Genomic DNA, 16,003 nt, shown 5'->3' on the forward strand with positions numbered 1-16,003 from the left:
AGATGTCTTGGTTATAAAAACAGCATTTTTTCAAACAAAAACCTATGAATGTAATTTAAAGTGTTTCCTCTTTTTTAACTTGTTCTTTTCCATTTGACTTGTCGAGAATAAAATCTTGCAAAAAATTAATTCCTGGAGCATTTCCGGAGCATATGGTGTCTAATGTTTGTCTGGTGTTTTTCAGAAACAGAGTTCAGCATACCTCATAAAATTTCCAGTGATCAACTATCATCTGAACATCTAAGTTCAGCTGTGGAACAAAAGATTGCCTCTCCCAACAGAATTCTCTCAGATGAGAACAATTATGCTACAATAGTTGTTGGTTTTCCAGATCTCATGGTAAGCACCCATTTTTTAAATTATTGGATAAATATTTCTTTCCCTCAATTTGACCTATTTGTAAGACTGTTTGAAGGGTTATTAAAAACATGATTTCCTGGTAAACATGTTGGATCAAGTCTGCCTTCCAAATCAGTCAGTAGAAAATATGTTATACCTAAATAGTTTCATTACGCTTTAAAAATTAACGTTGAAAGTGTAATGCAATGATAGAATTTAGTAGGGGGAAACGAATATTCTCCATATGTGGGAGTTCATGTAATACAGTTTAAATGCTTAACCTTCCAATGGCAATTTTCTATCATGTCTTCTAGAATTTTTTAAAGTTAATTATTTTTCTATCTGCACATTCTATTTATTTATTTATATATTAACTTTTATTTTAGGTTCAAGTGTACGTGTGCAGGTTTGTTATATAAGTAAATTGCATGTCACGGGGGTTTGTCATACAGATGCTTTGGTCATCCAGGTAATAAGCATAGTACCTGATAGGTAGTTTTTTGATCCTCACCCTCCTCCCACCCTCTGCCCTCAAGTAGTTGTCAGTGTCTGTTGTTCCCTTCTTTGTGTCCATATGTCCTCGGTGTTTCGCTCCCACTTGTAAGTGAGAACATGTGATATTTGGTTTTTCTGTTCATGTGTAAAGTTACATTTGTTGAGTTGTCATTATTGTAGATTAAAATTTTCAACAGTCATGAAGATAGATTTATTTTCCATTGAGTTTTGCTCCGATTTATCATATCTTTGCAGCATCCAGGTTATAGAGTAATGGCTAATTGTCTCAATTGATTTTTCTCTTAGATGGGCCCTTCTGTTATCTACTGTTACCTATAAAGGAGAAGCTATTTGAATTGACTTTAGGTGAAACTGGGCAATATCTTCCTCTGATGGAAATGTGGGGAAATTAATATAAAAGTTATTTCAGTCCAAGTTGCCATCTAATAACCTTAGATGTAGCTCCATGTGTTTTGACTAACCATTTAATTTTTATAATTTCCTTTGTAGCTTTTAGATGGGATGATAGAATTATTTAAAGGTAAAAACATGGGCTGTACTTGACAGTACTCTAATTTTGTATGCCTCAAAATTTTAATATAGTTAATGAATGCTGGGTACTTCAGGATATAAGATTTGAAATCTAAAACTCAATGGATAATATGTGGCTTAGGACTCTGATGTATGCTTTTGTAATTATCAAGTAAAAAGCGTCTGCTATCATATAATTCAAAATGAAATGTTATTGAAATACAGTGTTTACAGCAGCCTTGATATAAAAGAGATGTGTTTTATATGCTTTCTACAATGTTTGCTGCTATAAAAAACTTGGAACTTTTTCTGGAGGTAAAACTATTTTAAAAATTGGTCTTCTAATTACCTTCTTATGATTGAAGAAATCAATATAGAAGTATAATGTTATTATAAAAAGTTAGAAAATAAAAGCTAAGTTAAGGCACTGTTTGTATTAACCTTGTAGAAATTCTTACAGCCTGTAAGACTAGTAGTGACCTTGTTAAATTAAAAGCTATATCTCTGCTTCTTCGTGTGGTACCTACCACATAGGAGGTATTTAATGAGTATTTGTTAAATAGAAGATTAGAGTCAGCTAGACAGCCTTTAAGATGACAATAATATTTTTAGGCCACAACACAATAGGCAGTGTGCTACTCTAAGCCCTTTCATACATGATAGTTAATTTTTACAACAATTCTATGAGGTTTTACAAATGAAAAAACAGAAACAGAGAGAGCTTATATCCCCTAGGCCACAAAGACTCTAAGCAATGGGATTTGAGCTCAAGTGTGACTAGCCAACCCTCTAATACACATCCTTTTTACCACATCACTCTGCCTTCTTGCTTTATGTGAACTTCTTTGGATTCTCTATTAAACTATTGACAAATGAGTATGCTACCTCTTATTAACTTTTTCATGGAGTTATCAGTGGCATCTAAATTATTACTTATATAACTTTTAAAATCTAATACCAAATAGCTATAAGAATCTATAGCAAATATCATCCTCAATGGTGAAACATTAAAAGTATTTCTTTTCTATTCTCATTAGGAATAAAACAAGGATGCCCACTGTTACCACTTCTATTAAACATGGTAATAGTGTCTTAGACATGATATATAAAGAGAAAATTGATAAACTGTGCTGCATCAAACTTTAAAATTTGAGCTCTATTAAAAGACACTGTTAAGAGAATGAAAAGACAATCTACAGGCTGGGAGAAAATATTTGCAAACCACATTTCCAACAAAAACTGGTATCTAGAGTCTATAAAGAGTCTTAAAACTTAACAGTCAGAAGGCAAATAGCCTAATTTTACAAATGAGCAAACAGTAGGCCAGTGTGAGTTATCAAAGATCAGAGCCCAAGCAAGGTAAGGGCATCTATGATGGGGAGAGGTAACCACTAGTGATGAGCATTAAGCCCAAGCAGGATGAAGATGGCATTCCTGTGAAGGGGCAGCCTGGAGTGGCATGTAGGAGCCCAAGTAAGGTGAAGTATGTGTCCCTGTGTGAGTGTGGCCCCATATGGGCTGTCAGGACCCAAGCAGGGAGAGTGGAGCATCTGCCCAGGGAGTAAGGTTACTGGTGGAGATGGGAGATGGGTCACATACAGCAAGAAAGTAAATATATGAAGGGTGACAAAATACATTAAGGATAATGAAAACAAATTTTTAACTGTTGGAGAGGGGAATTACAGATACTGAAAGGAAGAAAACTAGAATGAACCGTGTCGTTATTAGATTAAAATTGGATATATTTTTGTGAACTCATAGATTTCAATGTATTTAGGTAGATATAGAAGTAAAATTAAAGATAAATGTGAAAAAAAAATGAGCAAAAGACTTGAACAAACACTTAACCAAAGAGGATAGAGGGATGGCAAATAAGTACATGAAAAGTTATTGGACATCATTAGTCATTAGAGAAATGCAAATTAAAACCATAATGAGATACTAGTACCTACCCATTAGAATGGCTAAAATAAAAAAAAAACACTGACAATACCAAGTACTGACAAGGATGCAGAGAGCTAATGCAACTCATTATTGCAAGGGCAAACAATAACCAGAACATCTCTGAAGAAGGACCAGACAGAAGTACTCTTCCTAATAAACTTCAAGGTTAATTATAAAACTTCAGTAACTAAGACCATGTGTTGGCCTGGGAATAGAAAAATATACAGTAGAACAAAATGCAGTGCCCAGAAACAGATACATGCATATAAACTGTGTTTTATGATACTGTTGCTATGGGCAAAAGTTCGTGGTATTTGGACAATAAGCTATACATGTGAGGAAAGGATGACTGCAGATCCCCACTTCGTACCATTCACAAAAATTAATTCCTGATAGGCTAAGGACTTAAATGTGAAAGATAAAGCCTTAAAACTTTAGAAAAAGCATAAGAAAATATCTTTATGATCTTAGGAAGGATAAATACATATGTGGTAAAAATTTAAAGTAAAGCAAGGGAAAAATAACACAAAATTCCAAAAGAGTTCAATCTAGGGGAGAGACAGAGAGAGAATGACCGGGAAGGGGCCCAATCGCTTTTGAAGCCATCCCAGGGCTTTAAAAATGCTAGTTATGTTCTCATTCATTATGTATAGGTGTTTATTTTTTAACTCATTCCTATATTTCTTCTGTTTAGTTGTAATTGATTTCAAGATAAGAAATTTAACATGTATATTTTACACTTCTCTGAAAATTATGATTATTGACAAAGCAGCTACCACTTGTACCATATCCAAATGACTTTATTTATTTTTGTTTGTTTGTTTAACACACGATCTCCTCAGCCTCCTGAGTAGCTGGGAATACAAGCATGTGCCACGACGTCTGGCTGATTTTTGTATTTTTTGTAGAGATGGGGTTTCACCATATTGCCCAGGCCAGTCTCAAACTCCTGAACTCAAGTGATCCACCAACCTTAGCCTCCCAAAGTGCTGGGATTACAGGCATGAGCTACTGCACCCAGCCAATAATTTGATTTTCTTATACCTGTGAAACATTAGTTTCCCCCCTAGATTCTACTTAAAGGTCTGCATTGTTAAGGTTGTGGTGAATGTAGTATATGGTACGTCAGTACTTTAATCTCTTTCTTTTTTTCAGTCACCCAGTGAAGTTTATTCTTGGAAGAGACCATCATCTTTGCATAAACGAAGTGGCACTGATACTTTGTTCTATAGTGGAAAGAAGAAAAGTGGGACTCCAAAACAAAGCAATTGTGTGACTCTTTTAGATTTGAATCAGGTTGTGAGGATTTTACCCCCAGGAGAAGTCCCTCTAAAAGATATCTACCCAAAAGGTAAGAAGGAACTCACCAATTCCTAGTTTACAAAGGTGGTTTAAAGTAGCTCCCTTTTGGTAGAGGATATTTAATTTATCTTTATCATTTCATACTTATAAAAAACTGATCATTCTGACCAGTTTAGAAGTAACTAAAACGACCTCTCTGTATTCAGAAAGTTCTTACTCATTTTCAGTGTGTTGTTGTGGCCACTGCTGTTAGAACTCATCTTCATTTATTTTACAATATATGCAATAACTTAACCAAAAGATGTTTTCACAGAGGCTTTTAAAAAGTCTTAGTATATTAGGCATAGAAACTGAGGCCTGCCTTTTGTCTTCAACTCCTAAGACTGAAAGTCAGGGACTTATTATGCAGACTGATTCACTTAACAGCACTCTCAAAGTCAACTTATATTTATTACTGTATAAAATATCCAATTCCTGGGCTGATCTACTCTCCTCGTATAAATTCACTTACTCCTTAAAACGCCATCCTATTGTTAGTATGCCCTCTAATTTGTACATGAAGATATTCTGACACAGAACTAAAATAAGTGGCCCAGGATCACCCCACCAGTGGACAACAGTGCCCAGATTTGCACCACAATCTTCTAATCCCAAGTTTAGAGCTATTCTTACTGAACCACACTGGCGTTCATCATAACAGATAACTGTGAAAAAGTTTGATCATTGATTCATTGCCTTTTTTTTTTTTTACATCACAGTGGTAGTGATATATTATCTTGTGTCTATATTCATTGTATTAGTGTGGACTTCACAAATATAATGCTAAATGTATTATAATAATCTGTAACAGGGTTTGAAAAGTTCTGATTATATGATAATATTTGGAATTAGTTTCTTCCAAACTGAAACTCATGGAAAATAAATCACCATTTCGTTAAAATGTTTTTTGTGGTAGAAGAGGCAGATGAATAAACTGACAATTGTAGTACAGTATAATAAGATAGGAGTATTCACAAGGTGATATATAAACACAGCGGAGAAGTTTACAATCCATCCTGGAGACTATGAGTTGACTCTTGAAAGATGAGAGTTAATCAGTTGAAGGATTTGGTCCAGGAAAGGGGTGCTCCTTGTGAAAGATGCAAGGACTTGGCAGAGCATTCCAGGAATTTCAAGAAGTTATGTACCAGAGTTTAGTGCACCTTCATTCACCCAGAAATCTGGGGCTCACCTTGATACCTCTTCTCCCTCATCCTCCACATCTCATCCATCAGCAATCGCCATGTCCTGATACACAGCCTTGCAAATATATCTTGTATCCACCCACTTGTCTCTAGTTCTGTTACCAATATCCCATCCAAAGCACCACCATCGTACACTGGAATGTTGCCATAACCTTCTGATACTGTTACCTCTTCCACTGTTTTCCCCTCCTACCCTTCTCCACACATCAGACAGGGTGATGTTTTTAAAGTACAGTGTACATTGGTTCTTAAGCTCAGTTTGTATATAGTAAAATTCACCATCTCTAGTGTATAGTTCTGTGAGTTTGGCAGACACAAACAGTTGGATAACCACTACCACACTTGATATAGAAGAGTTTCATCACCCCAAAAACTTCCCCCATTCCATTTTGTGGTCAATGCCTCCACTTACCTACAACTTATCACTGTCCTGATTTCTGTTCTTATAGATTTGCCTTTACCATAATATTATATAAATGGAATCATATAGTATGTGGTCTTGAGTCTGACATCTTTCAATTAATACAGTGCATTTGAGAATCATTTATTTATTATTTATTTTTAATGTTATGTGTGTACCATTAGTTTTTGTTTGTTTGTTTATTGCCAAATGGTTGCCTATTATATGGATGTACCACAGTTTGTTGATCCATTCACAAGGTGATATATTTGTTGGTTGTTTCCAGGTTTGGGCAATAAAGAGTAAGGCCACTATGAACATTTGTGGGCAGGTTTTTAAGTGAACATAAGGTTTTACTTCTTTTGAGTAAATGCCTAGGAATGGCATTTTTGCATCATATGATGAAACTGCCAAACTATTTCCCAAAGTGGACATGCCATTTTGCATTTCTATCAGCAGTGAATGGAGATTTGAGTTGCACTGCATCCCTGTCAGCACTTGGTATTGTCAGTTTCTCACCATTCTAGAGAGTGTAGTGATTTCTCATTATGATTGTAATTTGCATTTTCCCTAGCACCTAATGATGTTGAGCATTTTGTTTTATGTGTATCTTCTTTAATAAAATATCTTTCAGATCTTTTACCCATTTTTAAATTGGGTTATTTATTTTCTTATTAATGAGTTTTGAACATTCCTTTTGTTTGTTTTGAGACAAGGTCTTGCGCTGTTGCCCAAGCTGGAGTGTGGTGATGCAATTTCAGCTCACTGTAGCCTCTGCCTCCCAGGCTCAAGCAGCACCCAACTCAGACTACTGAGTAGCTGAGACCACAGGCACATCCCCCCATATCTGGCTAATTTTTGTATTTTTTTGTAGAGATGGGGTTTCGCCATGTTGCCCAGGATGGTCTCAAACTCCTGAACTCTGAGTGTTCTTTAGTGTAGATACAAGTTCAGTGTCAGAGATATACTTTCCAAACAGTTTATCTTATTTTGATAAAGGGCAAATCTTCTATGTTTTCTTCTAGAAGTTTTGTAGTTCTATATTTTACATTTAGATTTATGATCCATTTTGAGTTAATTTTTTGTATGGTGTAAGGTATGGACTGAGGCTCTTTATTTTAATTGCATAGGGATATTCAGTTGTTCCAGCACCAGCACCATTTGCTGAAAAGACTCCTGTCCTTCCTCTTTTGCACTTCCTTTAGACCTCTGTTGAAAATCAGCTGCCCACATGAGTGGGTCTATTTCTGGATTCTCTATTGTGTTCCATTGGTCTATGTGTCTATCCCTTTACTCATACAGTACTCTCTTGATTGCTTTATAGCTTTATATTTTATAGTGAGTCTTGGTTGACTCAGGTAGTATCGATTCTTCCACTTTGTTCTTCATTTTCAAAATTGTTTTAGTTAGAAAGTAATATTTTAAAACACAACTCAGTTCACATTGTCCTTAGGATAAAGTTTAGAAATTTTATCTTGGCTTAAAAGATCCAGCATGATTTGTCCATTACATATCTCTCTGACTTCTTTCAGGTAACTTGAATGCACAAAATTATTCCCAACTTTCTGCTACACCCCTTCCCCCCAACCCCCAAATTCATTCTCATCTGTCAGGTCTTAGTTTAAATTGTCACTTCCTCAGAAGGTCTTGCTCAAATCTAAATTAGGTGCCCTTGTCATACTCTCTCATAACACTTCCTATTTAGGGACGGGAAGAGCGTGTTTATGTTTCCATGTGTATTTTAATTTTTCACAAAATATTTCAGGCCTACAAAAGTTTAAAGAAAAATACATTGAACATCTTTGCACCCACCACCCATACTGGTAAGTCGTTACCAATCGTTACTGGTCATTACCAGTATGGTCAGAGACTCCTGGGTTCTCCTCCCCTTCACTTTTGACAAACCAGAGGTAATCTCTATTCTGAATGTGAGTTCAGTACTTATCATTCACAAAATAATATATAGCTTTTTTTATGGTTTTTTTTTTTTTTTTTTTTTGAGACAGACCCTTGCTCTGTCACCCAGGCTGGAGTGCAGTGGCTGGATCTCAGCTCACTACAAGCTCCGCCTCCCGGGTTCCAGGTTCACGCCATTCTCCTGCCTCAGCCTCCTGAGTAGCTGGGACTACAGGCACCCGCCACTGCGCCCGGTTAATTTTTTTGTATTTTTAGTAGAGATGGGGTTTCACCGTGTTAGCCAGGGTGGTTTCGATCTCCTGACCTCGTGATCCGCCCGCCTCAGCCTCCCAAAGTGCTGGGATTACAGGCGTGAGCCTCCACGCCCGGCCTGCTTTTTTAATGTTTTTAATCTTTGATTGAATAGTATCGTATTGTATTTATTCTTATGTAACTTGGTCTATTTTTTTCACCATCATGTTTGTGAGATTTGATGCTAAAGTAAAAGCATTCATGACATTTGTTACAAAATGGGAAGGTAGGCTTTATGCAGGGCCATCTTGATAGGTATAGGGATGACTGCAAAGAAGTTTTGTAGTAAGGGAGAGAGATGGAGCTCAACTCTGAATATAACAAGGAAAAGTGGAAATAAGTGAAGGAGCAGGGTGGGGGTCAGTGGATGGAAAATTACTGAGAGAAAACATCTGGGGTAAGAGGGCATTCTGGCTGAAGAAACTTAACAGGATTCTTGCTGAGAGCAGCCCAGAGTGATCTGACATCACCTGGGGGATGGTGGAGAATGGGGAACCCAATCAGATATCAAGGGTTAGGGATTCTGGTTAAACTGACTTAGCAGGATTCTTGTTAACATTGAACAATGCAGAGATGAACACAGAGGCCCCAGAGTTGGGAACTAGTTGGGAAGAAGATTCAGAAGAGCCTGACTATAATTCAGTCAAGAAGAGACTCTTTGTCATCATCCATACTGATAATTCTACTTTTATTTTCACTGCTTCACATACAACAATTTATTCATCTATTGTTTGTCAGTGCAAATTTAGGTTCTTTCCAGGTTTTTGCGATGACAAATAAGGTGCTATGAATAGCCTTGCACCTGTCTGCTTGTGTCTATGTTGAGTCTGTAGGGAGCATATTTAGGAGCAGAATTACCAAAGGTGTTCCAGTAGCATAAAGGGGGTCCTGGTGCATCCCATCCTAATCTACTCTTGTAAGGGTCAAACTTTTTATTGTGGTTTCACATTACCTTTTTCTGACTTCTGGTACATTTGAGTATCCTTTCATATGTTGTCATTTACTCTTCCAAGAATTGCCTATTTATTTAGCTATTTTTCTCTTAGTTGCTAGGAGTTTTATTTCCCTTCTTTTGTTTAAGTAGTGTTACTAAAATATTCCAAACATATATAAAGTGCTTAGGACAGTGTCTGGCATGGGGGAAGAATTTTATAAATGTGGACTGTAAAAAAAGAGAGAAAGAATGAAAATCCCTAGGAGCATGGTGAAGGAAGATCCCAGGGTGACAGCCATGCACAGGTCTAACGTTAGAACAGATGACATTTCAGGAGAGATGTCTCTTAGAAAGTGAAATTGATAAGCCCAGTATATTTGAACATATTTAGAGATTTTAACAATGAGGAAACCTTGGGAATAAATTTGTACTAAATAAAACTAAACAAACAAAACGTGATGCTTATTAGCTCCGATAAAAGCAAAAAATTATACAGGAAAAAGTCATGATAATATAAGACATAGCAAAGCTGTGGTTAGCATTTAGATAATTATAATAATATAAGCACTGGATGTTAATCCAAGCAAAATTATATGAATGTTTGCGGGGATGGGAAAATGGGGAGTGGGGGATTGGGAAATGAAAAAGAGTTAAGCTCCCTTCTTGCTTGGGAGGAAGGCAAGAGATAATGCCTGAAGCTAAAATATCAAGAGGGCACCATAATGATGAAGGTGAATACCACAGAAATAGCTTAAAAAGTTGAAAGTGTCTCTGAGGGCAGGAAATGGTGGGGCGGGTGGCGGGGTGGAGGGAGTAGGGGGTAAAGCAGGGACTGTTTTTTCTTTAAGCCTTTTTGATACTTAATTCTATATGCATGTAGATCTCTGATGAAAATTCAAGCTAGAATAATTTTGTAAAGAAAATCAAATCCAACCATCTAATTAGTCTGGAACTAATGTATATCAGCCTTTTATAAAGAAATCAACTGTAAAGACTACTCTCCTGGTGGCTTTCACAATAATGAGGTAGCTTTTATTTAATGCAGATGGGGAGAAATTTATTGCTTTCTTCCAACTGTTTTTCTTCTAGCTAAATGTTAGCTTTTTTAAAACCACAGGTCCGAGCTCTTTAAACACAAAATAATGATTCTTGATTGAAAGCAGTACAATGTTTTTTTGAACTTTGGGTAAAATCAAAAATTTGGTATCAGCACAGTTTGGGGGTACACATCACTCTTTTTATCGGTGAACACAGAAGTGTGTTAAACCCAGTGATTAATAGGTATACATCAAATTACATTTCAAGGAGTGAGTTTTTAAATAGCATTTCACCTTCCCTCTGAAAATTGTCTTGGTTGTTTTGCCTGACAGTTTTTAATACCTCCTTCTAACCTTGGCACTGTGCATGTAAACTGTCCCCACTGTTCATGGGAGCTATGTGATAAACACTGCTGCAATGACTTCCCTTTAATGGTTAGTGAACTAATCCCTAAATACAATTTATACCTATCTTTGAAATCCACCTGGATTATAAATGTAATGGAAATTTACTGAGCCTCCATCCTCTCACTCCAGTGTTAAAATGTTTAAAATGGATGGATGAGGACTTGGCCAAGTTTGGAGGGAAACCTGGCCACAGTTTTCACTTCCTTAATTCAGTCAAGTATTCTGTTCAAGAATCTTTTTGTAAATATTCTTTTCTTCTGAGCTGACTTATTTTCAAATCAGTAAACATCAATTTTTATTATTTTTAAAGTGCTTACTACTACTACCACCACTACCACCACCTTTACTATTTCCCTAAAGTGCTTTGTAGCCACAATTACCCTTCTCTGATATATGAAAATAGTTTTTAATACCAGGAGTAAAATCCTTGCTTTCTACTTCTTGAAATAGTAGACACAGTCATTATTGCATTTTCTCACCATGGAATTAATTAGCAAAGTAAAAGAAAAGAAAGATGTGGGAAAAAAGATATTTTAAAATAAGTTGGCTTACTTTGCTTTCACAGGCAATCTAAAAGTGCTGATGGCAGTAGATCAACTTAATACTATTCCTTATTTGTAAAAGTGCCTCTAAGTGGCAAGCCAAAATGTGAGTAAGTTAGTGAGGCAGCTCCACTCATCTCTATAGCTTCAATAACTGGTCACTCTTGGCAAAGAACCCTGAGCTATAAATAATCCAACCTACTTGAGCTAGGTTCAAGCAGCAGGAATTGTCAAAAATGATATATGATATAAAACTTTATCCAAGATTGACCTTCTATCACAGGCAGAATTTCCATTGCAGACTGTGTGTGGCTTACGATAAGCACATTCATTTTGTACAGATGACCACTTGGAGACAGCTAATCCAGCTGGGTGGTCAAATTATTACAATAACCCTATTTTCTTACCCATTCCTCTCCTTGGACATTACTTTTTCTTCCTGCTGAACTGTTTGTCTCTTGGGACAACCCATTGCCTAGCTCTGCAGCTCATACCTGGCCTCAGGGCTGTGATTCCCACTCTGGAATCCTTTCCAAGTCCCCAGAGGCCCACAATGGTTTCATAAAAAGGAACTTTCCTCATTTTACTGTGAACACCTCAAAGTCAGAGACCACATCTCTTTTCTGTATCCCCACTGCTTCATAGGATGTCTGGCGCAAAATATGCTCAAACACATTTGTTAAATAAATAAGAGATATGTCGAGTTTTTCAGCTGGCCTATTTAAAAGCCTTCTACTGCATGCATGAAATAAAAATATCAAGTTTCTTGTATTTTGTAAACTACATTTGATAAATTTGAATTTGAATTTATCCAGGATATCCTGGATACTTCATTCCAACCAGAAATTGTAATAAAAGATGGATGGATGGATGGATGGATGGATGGATAGATAAATATATCATTCTAATCAGAAATTGTTGTCCAAGATCAGATAGATAGAGAAACAGACAGACAAAAATCTTTAAAAGCATGAGTTTTGTGTAGGGGAGTTTTTTTAAGGAACTTGGTGGCCAAGATTTTATAAAATGGAATATTTTACAAATAGCTATTTCCCTAGGGCCAACTCACATAGAAGTTGTGTGGAGTGGTGGCCAGAGCATACATTTTAGTGCTAAAAAGGCCTAGGTTTGAAAGCCATTGCCATCACTCGTGTGCAGTGGTGGCCAGAGCATAGATTTTAGTGCTAAAAAGGCCTGGGTTTGAAAACCGTCTCCATCACTCTCCAGCTATATCACCCCAAATAAATCATATTATTACATTACCTCTATAAGCCTCAGTTTCCTCATCTCTCAGACAGGAATCTTAGTCTTTGTGGTTGTCAGTATCAAAAGCACTCTCTGTAAAGACTAAGCAGTGTTTCTGACACACCATGGTGGCAGCTAATGATTTTGAGGATGACAGTTACTTGGGGTTGTGAAATAGAAATCAATGAAGCCCAGGAGTTTGCTGGGAAACCAACACTAAGGTATACAAATGACATCACATGAGTATAACAATTATAGAATTAGTTGAGGGCTCTGGACCCCTTATCTCTTTATCTTCCCCCAGCTTTCCATATTCTTTACTATCCGGAATCGTAACAACTGATCATAATCCCAAAAGACACAATCTCCACGCCATAACCCCAAATGTTGACATTTCCAAAGAAAGATAAATATTCCTAAAGTCTAAAATTCTGACACAATCCCAAAGGATGAAAATCTCAAATATAATTCTGGAAAAAATAATTTTAAAATTACTTAAAAGATATTTATTTACATTTTTAAAAGGAGATTTATTTGAGAAACATAAAAACAGCAGAACAGGCCAGGGGTGGTGGCGCACACCTGTAATTCCTGCACTTTGGGAGGCCAAGGCAGGCAGATCACTTGGGGTCAGGAGTTCGAGACTAGCCTTGCCAACATGGTGAAACCCTGTCTCTACTAAAAATACAAAAATTAGTTGGGCTTGGTAGCGGATGCCTGTAATCCCAGCTACCTGGGAGGCTGATGCAGGATAATCGCTTGAACCTGGGAAGAGGAGGTTGCAGTGAGCCGAAATCGCACCACTGCACTCCAGCCTGGGCAACAAGAGCGAGACTCTGTCTCCAAAAAGCAAACAGATGAACAAAAACAGCAGAACACTTCCAAGCCACTTTGCACAATAAACGAGGCAATAATAACATATACTTTTTGCAAGCATAAACACTCAGGTATACTAATGACATCACATGAGTATAACAGTTATAAGCATGTGAGCCATATTCATAAAGCAATTGGGCAAAAGGGAAATGTCATACATGCATATCAGTATGTTTGGCAGTTGAAGAAAAGACTGTCCCAGTTCTCAGGGAGAGACCAGTTCACCTTCTGTATTTGTCCCCTCTAGGCTCTTGGCTGATGGGATGATGTCCACCAATGTTGAGGGCAGATCTTCACCACCTGGTTCCCTCAGACTCACATACTAATCTCTTTTCCAGATTACAGATATAACCAAAATAATGCTTTACCACGTGTCTAGCTATTCCATAATCAGTGCAACTGACACCTAAAATTAAGTCCACAAATACACCCTTTGTCAACTTGCACCTGCAGGCATCTCCATAAACCATACTTAATTTCCAAACAAGGACAGTAACAAAGTAATAGCTCTGTCTAACATGGTGCAATTATACTGTGATTGTGATTTTCAGGATTTTAGACTTTAGGGACTTTTATCTATCTTTTGGGATTCCAACAATCAGAATAATGGCATTCAGGATTGTGTCTTTTGAGGATTATGATCCAAATTCCAGAGTCCTCACCCCACTGCCCCATCCTCACCTCACCTTCCCCTGTCTTGCAGGGCCCTAATAATGACAGATGCTGTGTGATGGGCAACCCCTGTCGGTGCTTTGCATTTACTAATTTCATCTAATCCTCAAGATAATGCTTATGATGCTCAGATGCTGTGGTCATCTGAGGTTGTTACCCCCATTTCACAGTGGGGTTGTTATCCCCATTTTATAAATGAAGAAAGCAGGCCTCAGAGAGGTCAATAACTTGACCAGCATAACACAGCTCGGACAGGAGCAGAACTTCCTACCAGGTCAGTCTAATTAGAGTGTGCGGATTCCACCACATTTTACTGCATCGTTGTTGCTTCCTAAGAAGGAGAAACAGTTCAAATGATGAAATATTTTCAAAAAAACTGTAAGTGCAAAAACATTGACTCATCTTGGGAAGCTATCAAAGACAATGAAAATAACTTACGTTATTTTCTGACAGTAAAGAATCACAGCCCAATATGCTTCCCTGGGGGAAGCATATTTCTCAGAGTCTAGCCGTGAGGGTTGACCCAGTACCTTGTCGAGTAGATCCCAGAGTTCTATCCTTGGCTACAGATAACTTGATTCCACTTTTAGCAGCATTTTGGTATCTTGCAGTAATTTAATCCTTGGCTCATGTCATGACTTGTTTGTAGATGTTACTCCTCCACAAACATCTGGTTATATAGAAGTGACTGATCTTCAATCAAAGAAACTCCGATATATCCCTATTCCCAGGTAATCCAATTCACCTTTGTTCTTAGCTTAGTATGTCACTAAAAAATGAGTAATTTCTTGCTAAGTACTATGAATAAATGTGTACTTTTTGCTTCTTTAAATAGCAGGCTCTTTTTTTTCCAGTTACAGTTGGTTTCTGTCTTGCTGTTCTTCTGCATGTTTTCCTGGCATTTTTATTTTCATTTTGTAAAAATATTCCAGTGTTACATAGGTATAAGTTAAACAGCCTGCAAGTCTTTGTTCTCTTTTGTTTAATCCGTTCTAATAAGTTTTTCTGTATCTGAAATAGCATTTTTAGTATTACAAAAATTATACTTATTAACTTTATATATTTGTTTTCTGAAGTAAATGTGTTCAAGATATCAAAAGAATTTAAATAGATTTCTTTAATATTGTTTTGATATATGTTATTATGCATCTGCAGTCAGGAAGGTTATACAATAGCCAAAGGATCCAAAGCTTTAGAATAGGACTCATTACTGTTCGCCTCCTTCATTATTGTCCCACAATGGAAGCAAAGCATTTAAACTAGGTAAACTGAGGATATAAAAACTGAAACAATAAAGCTTGATCTCTCCCTTGAAGAACACAGGTGTCGTCACCTGGAGCCCGTCCCTTTCTGGGTGCATCCATGCCTTATTTCCCTTTTCCAACCTAAGCTTGCACCTGCTTTGGTCTACTTAGCCTAGGTTCCTCTTTTTTCCTTTCTTTGCCCTCCACACTGAAGCCTTCTTCCTCTAATCTTTCTACTCTATTTTGACCTAGATTGCAATCACATCCCACTGTATGATGTACTCCCTCACACTGCCACCAAGCCCTCACAACACAGTGGTTGAAGCCTTGGCTAGAAGCTCTAGCAGAGTAGCCTGGAGGGCCTGCAGAGGAAGACCAGGGACCCCGAATCTGTCAGTTACCCAAAATGTCACCAGGCTTCCTTTCTTCCCCCTTCTCCAGCCCCTGAAAGAAAATAGCTTGGCATTATAGCACAAATAACTCAGAAACACAGCTTCATTTCTTAGGACCCTTTAATCAGATTCAAAAAATATGAAAACAAAATCATTATTCAAAGAAATAGATTTACTTCTTCCAACATAT

At 37.1% G+C, this 16,003-nt stretch overlaps 1 protein-coding gene across 1 annotated transcript in view; it reads left to right on the forward strand.

The window, feature by feature from the left end:
- VWA8 (von Willebrand factor A domain containing 8) overlaps nucleotides 1-16,003 on the forward strand; it is a 402,889-nt gene that overhangs the window by 276,572 nt on the left and 110,314 nt on the right. The window contains exons 34-36 of the mRNA XM_011943037.1: nucleotides 185-339; nucleotides 4,465-4,660; nucleotides 14,827-14,908. Coding sequence (XP_011798427.1) covers nucleotides 185-339; nucleotides 4,465-4,660; nucleotides 14,827-14,908 — 433 coding nt within the window. The remainder of the gene's footprint in view (nucleotides 1-184; nucleotides 340-4,464; nucleotides 4,661-14,826; nucleotides 14,909-16,003) is intronic.

Source organism: Colobus angolensis, unplaced genomic scaffold, assembly GCF_000951035.1.
Source record: "Colobus angolensis palliatus isolate OR3802 unplaced genomic scaffold, Cang.pa_1.0 Scaffold214, whole genome shotgun sequence".
NCBI classification, from domain to species: domain Eukaryota; kingdom Metazoa; phylum Chordata; class Mammalia; order Primates; family Cercopithecidae; genus Colobus; species Colobus angolensis.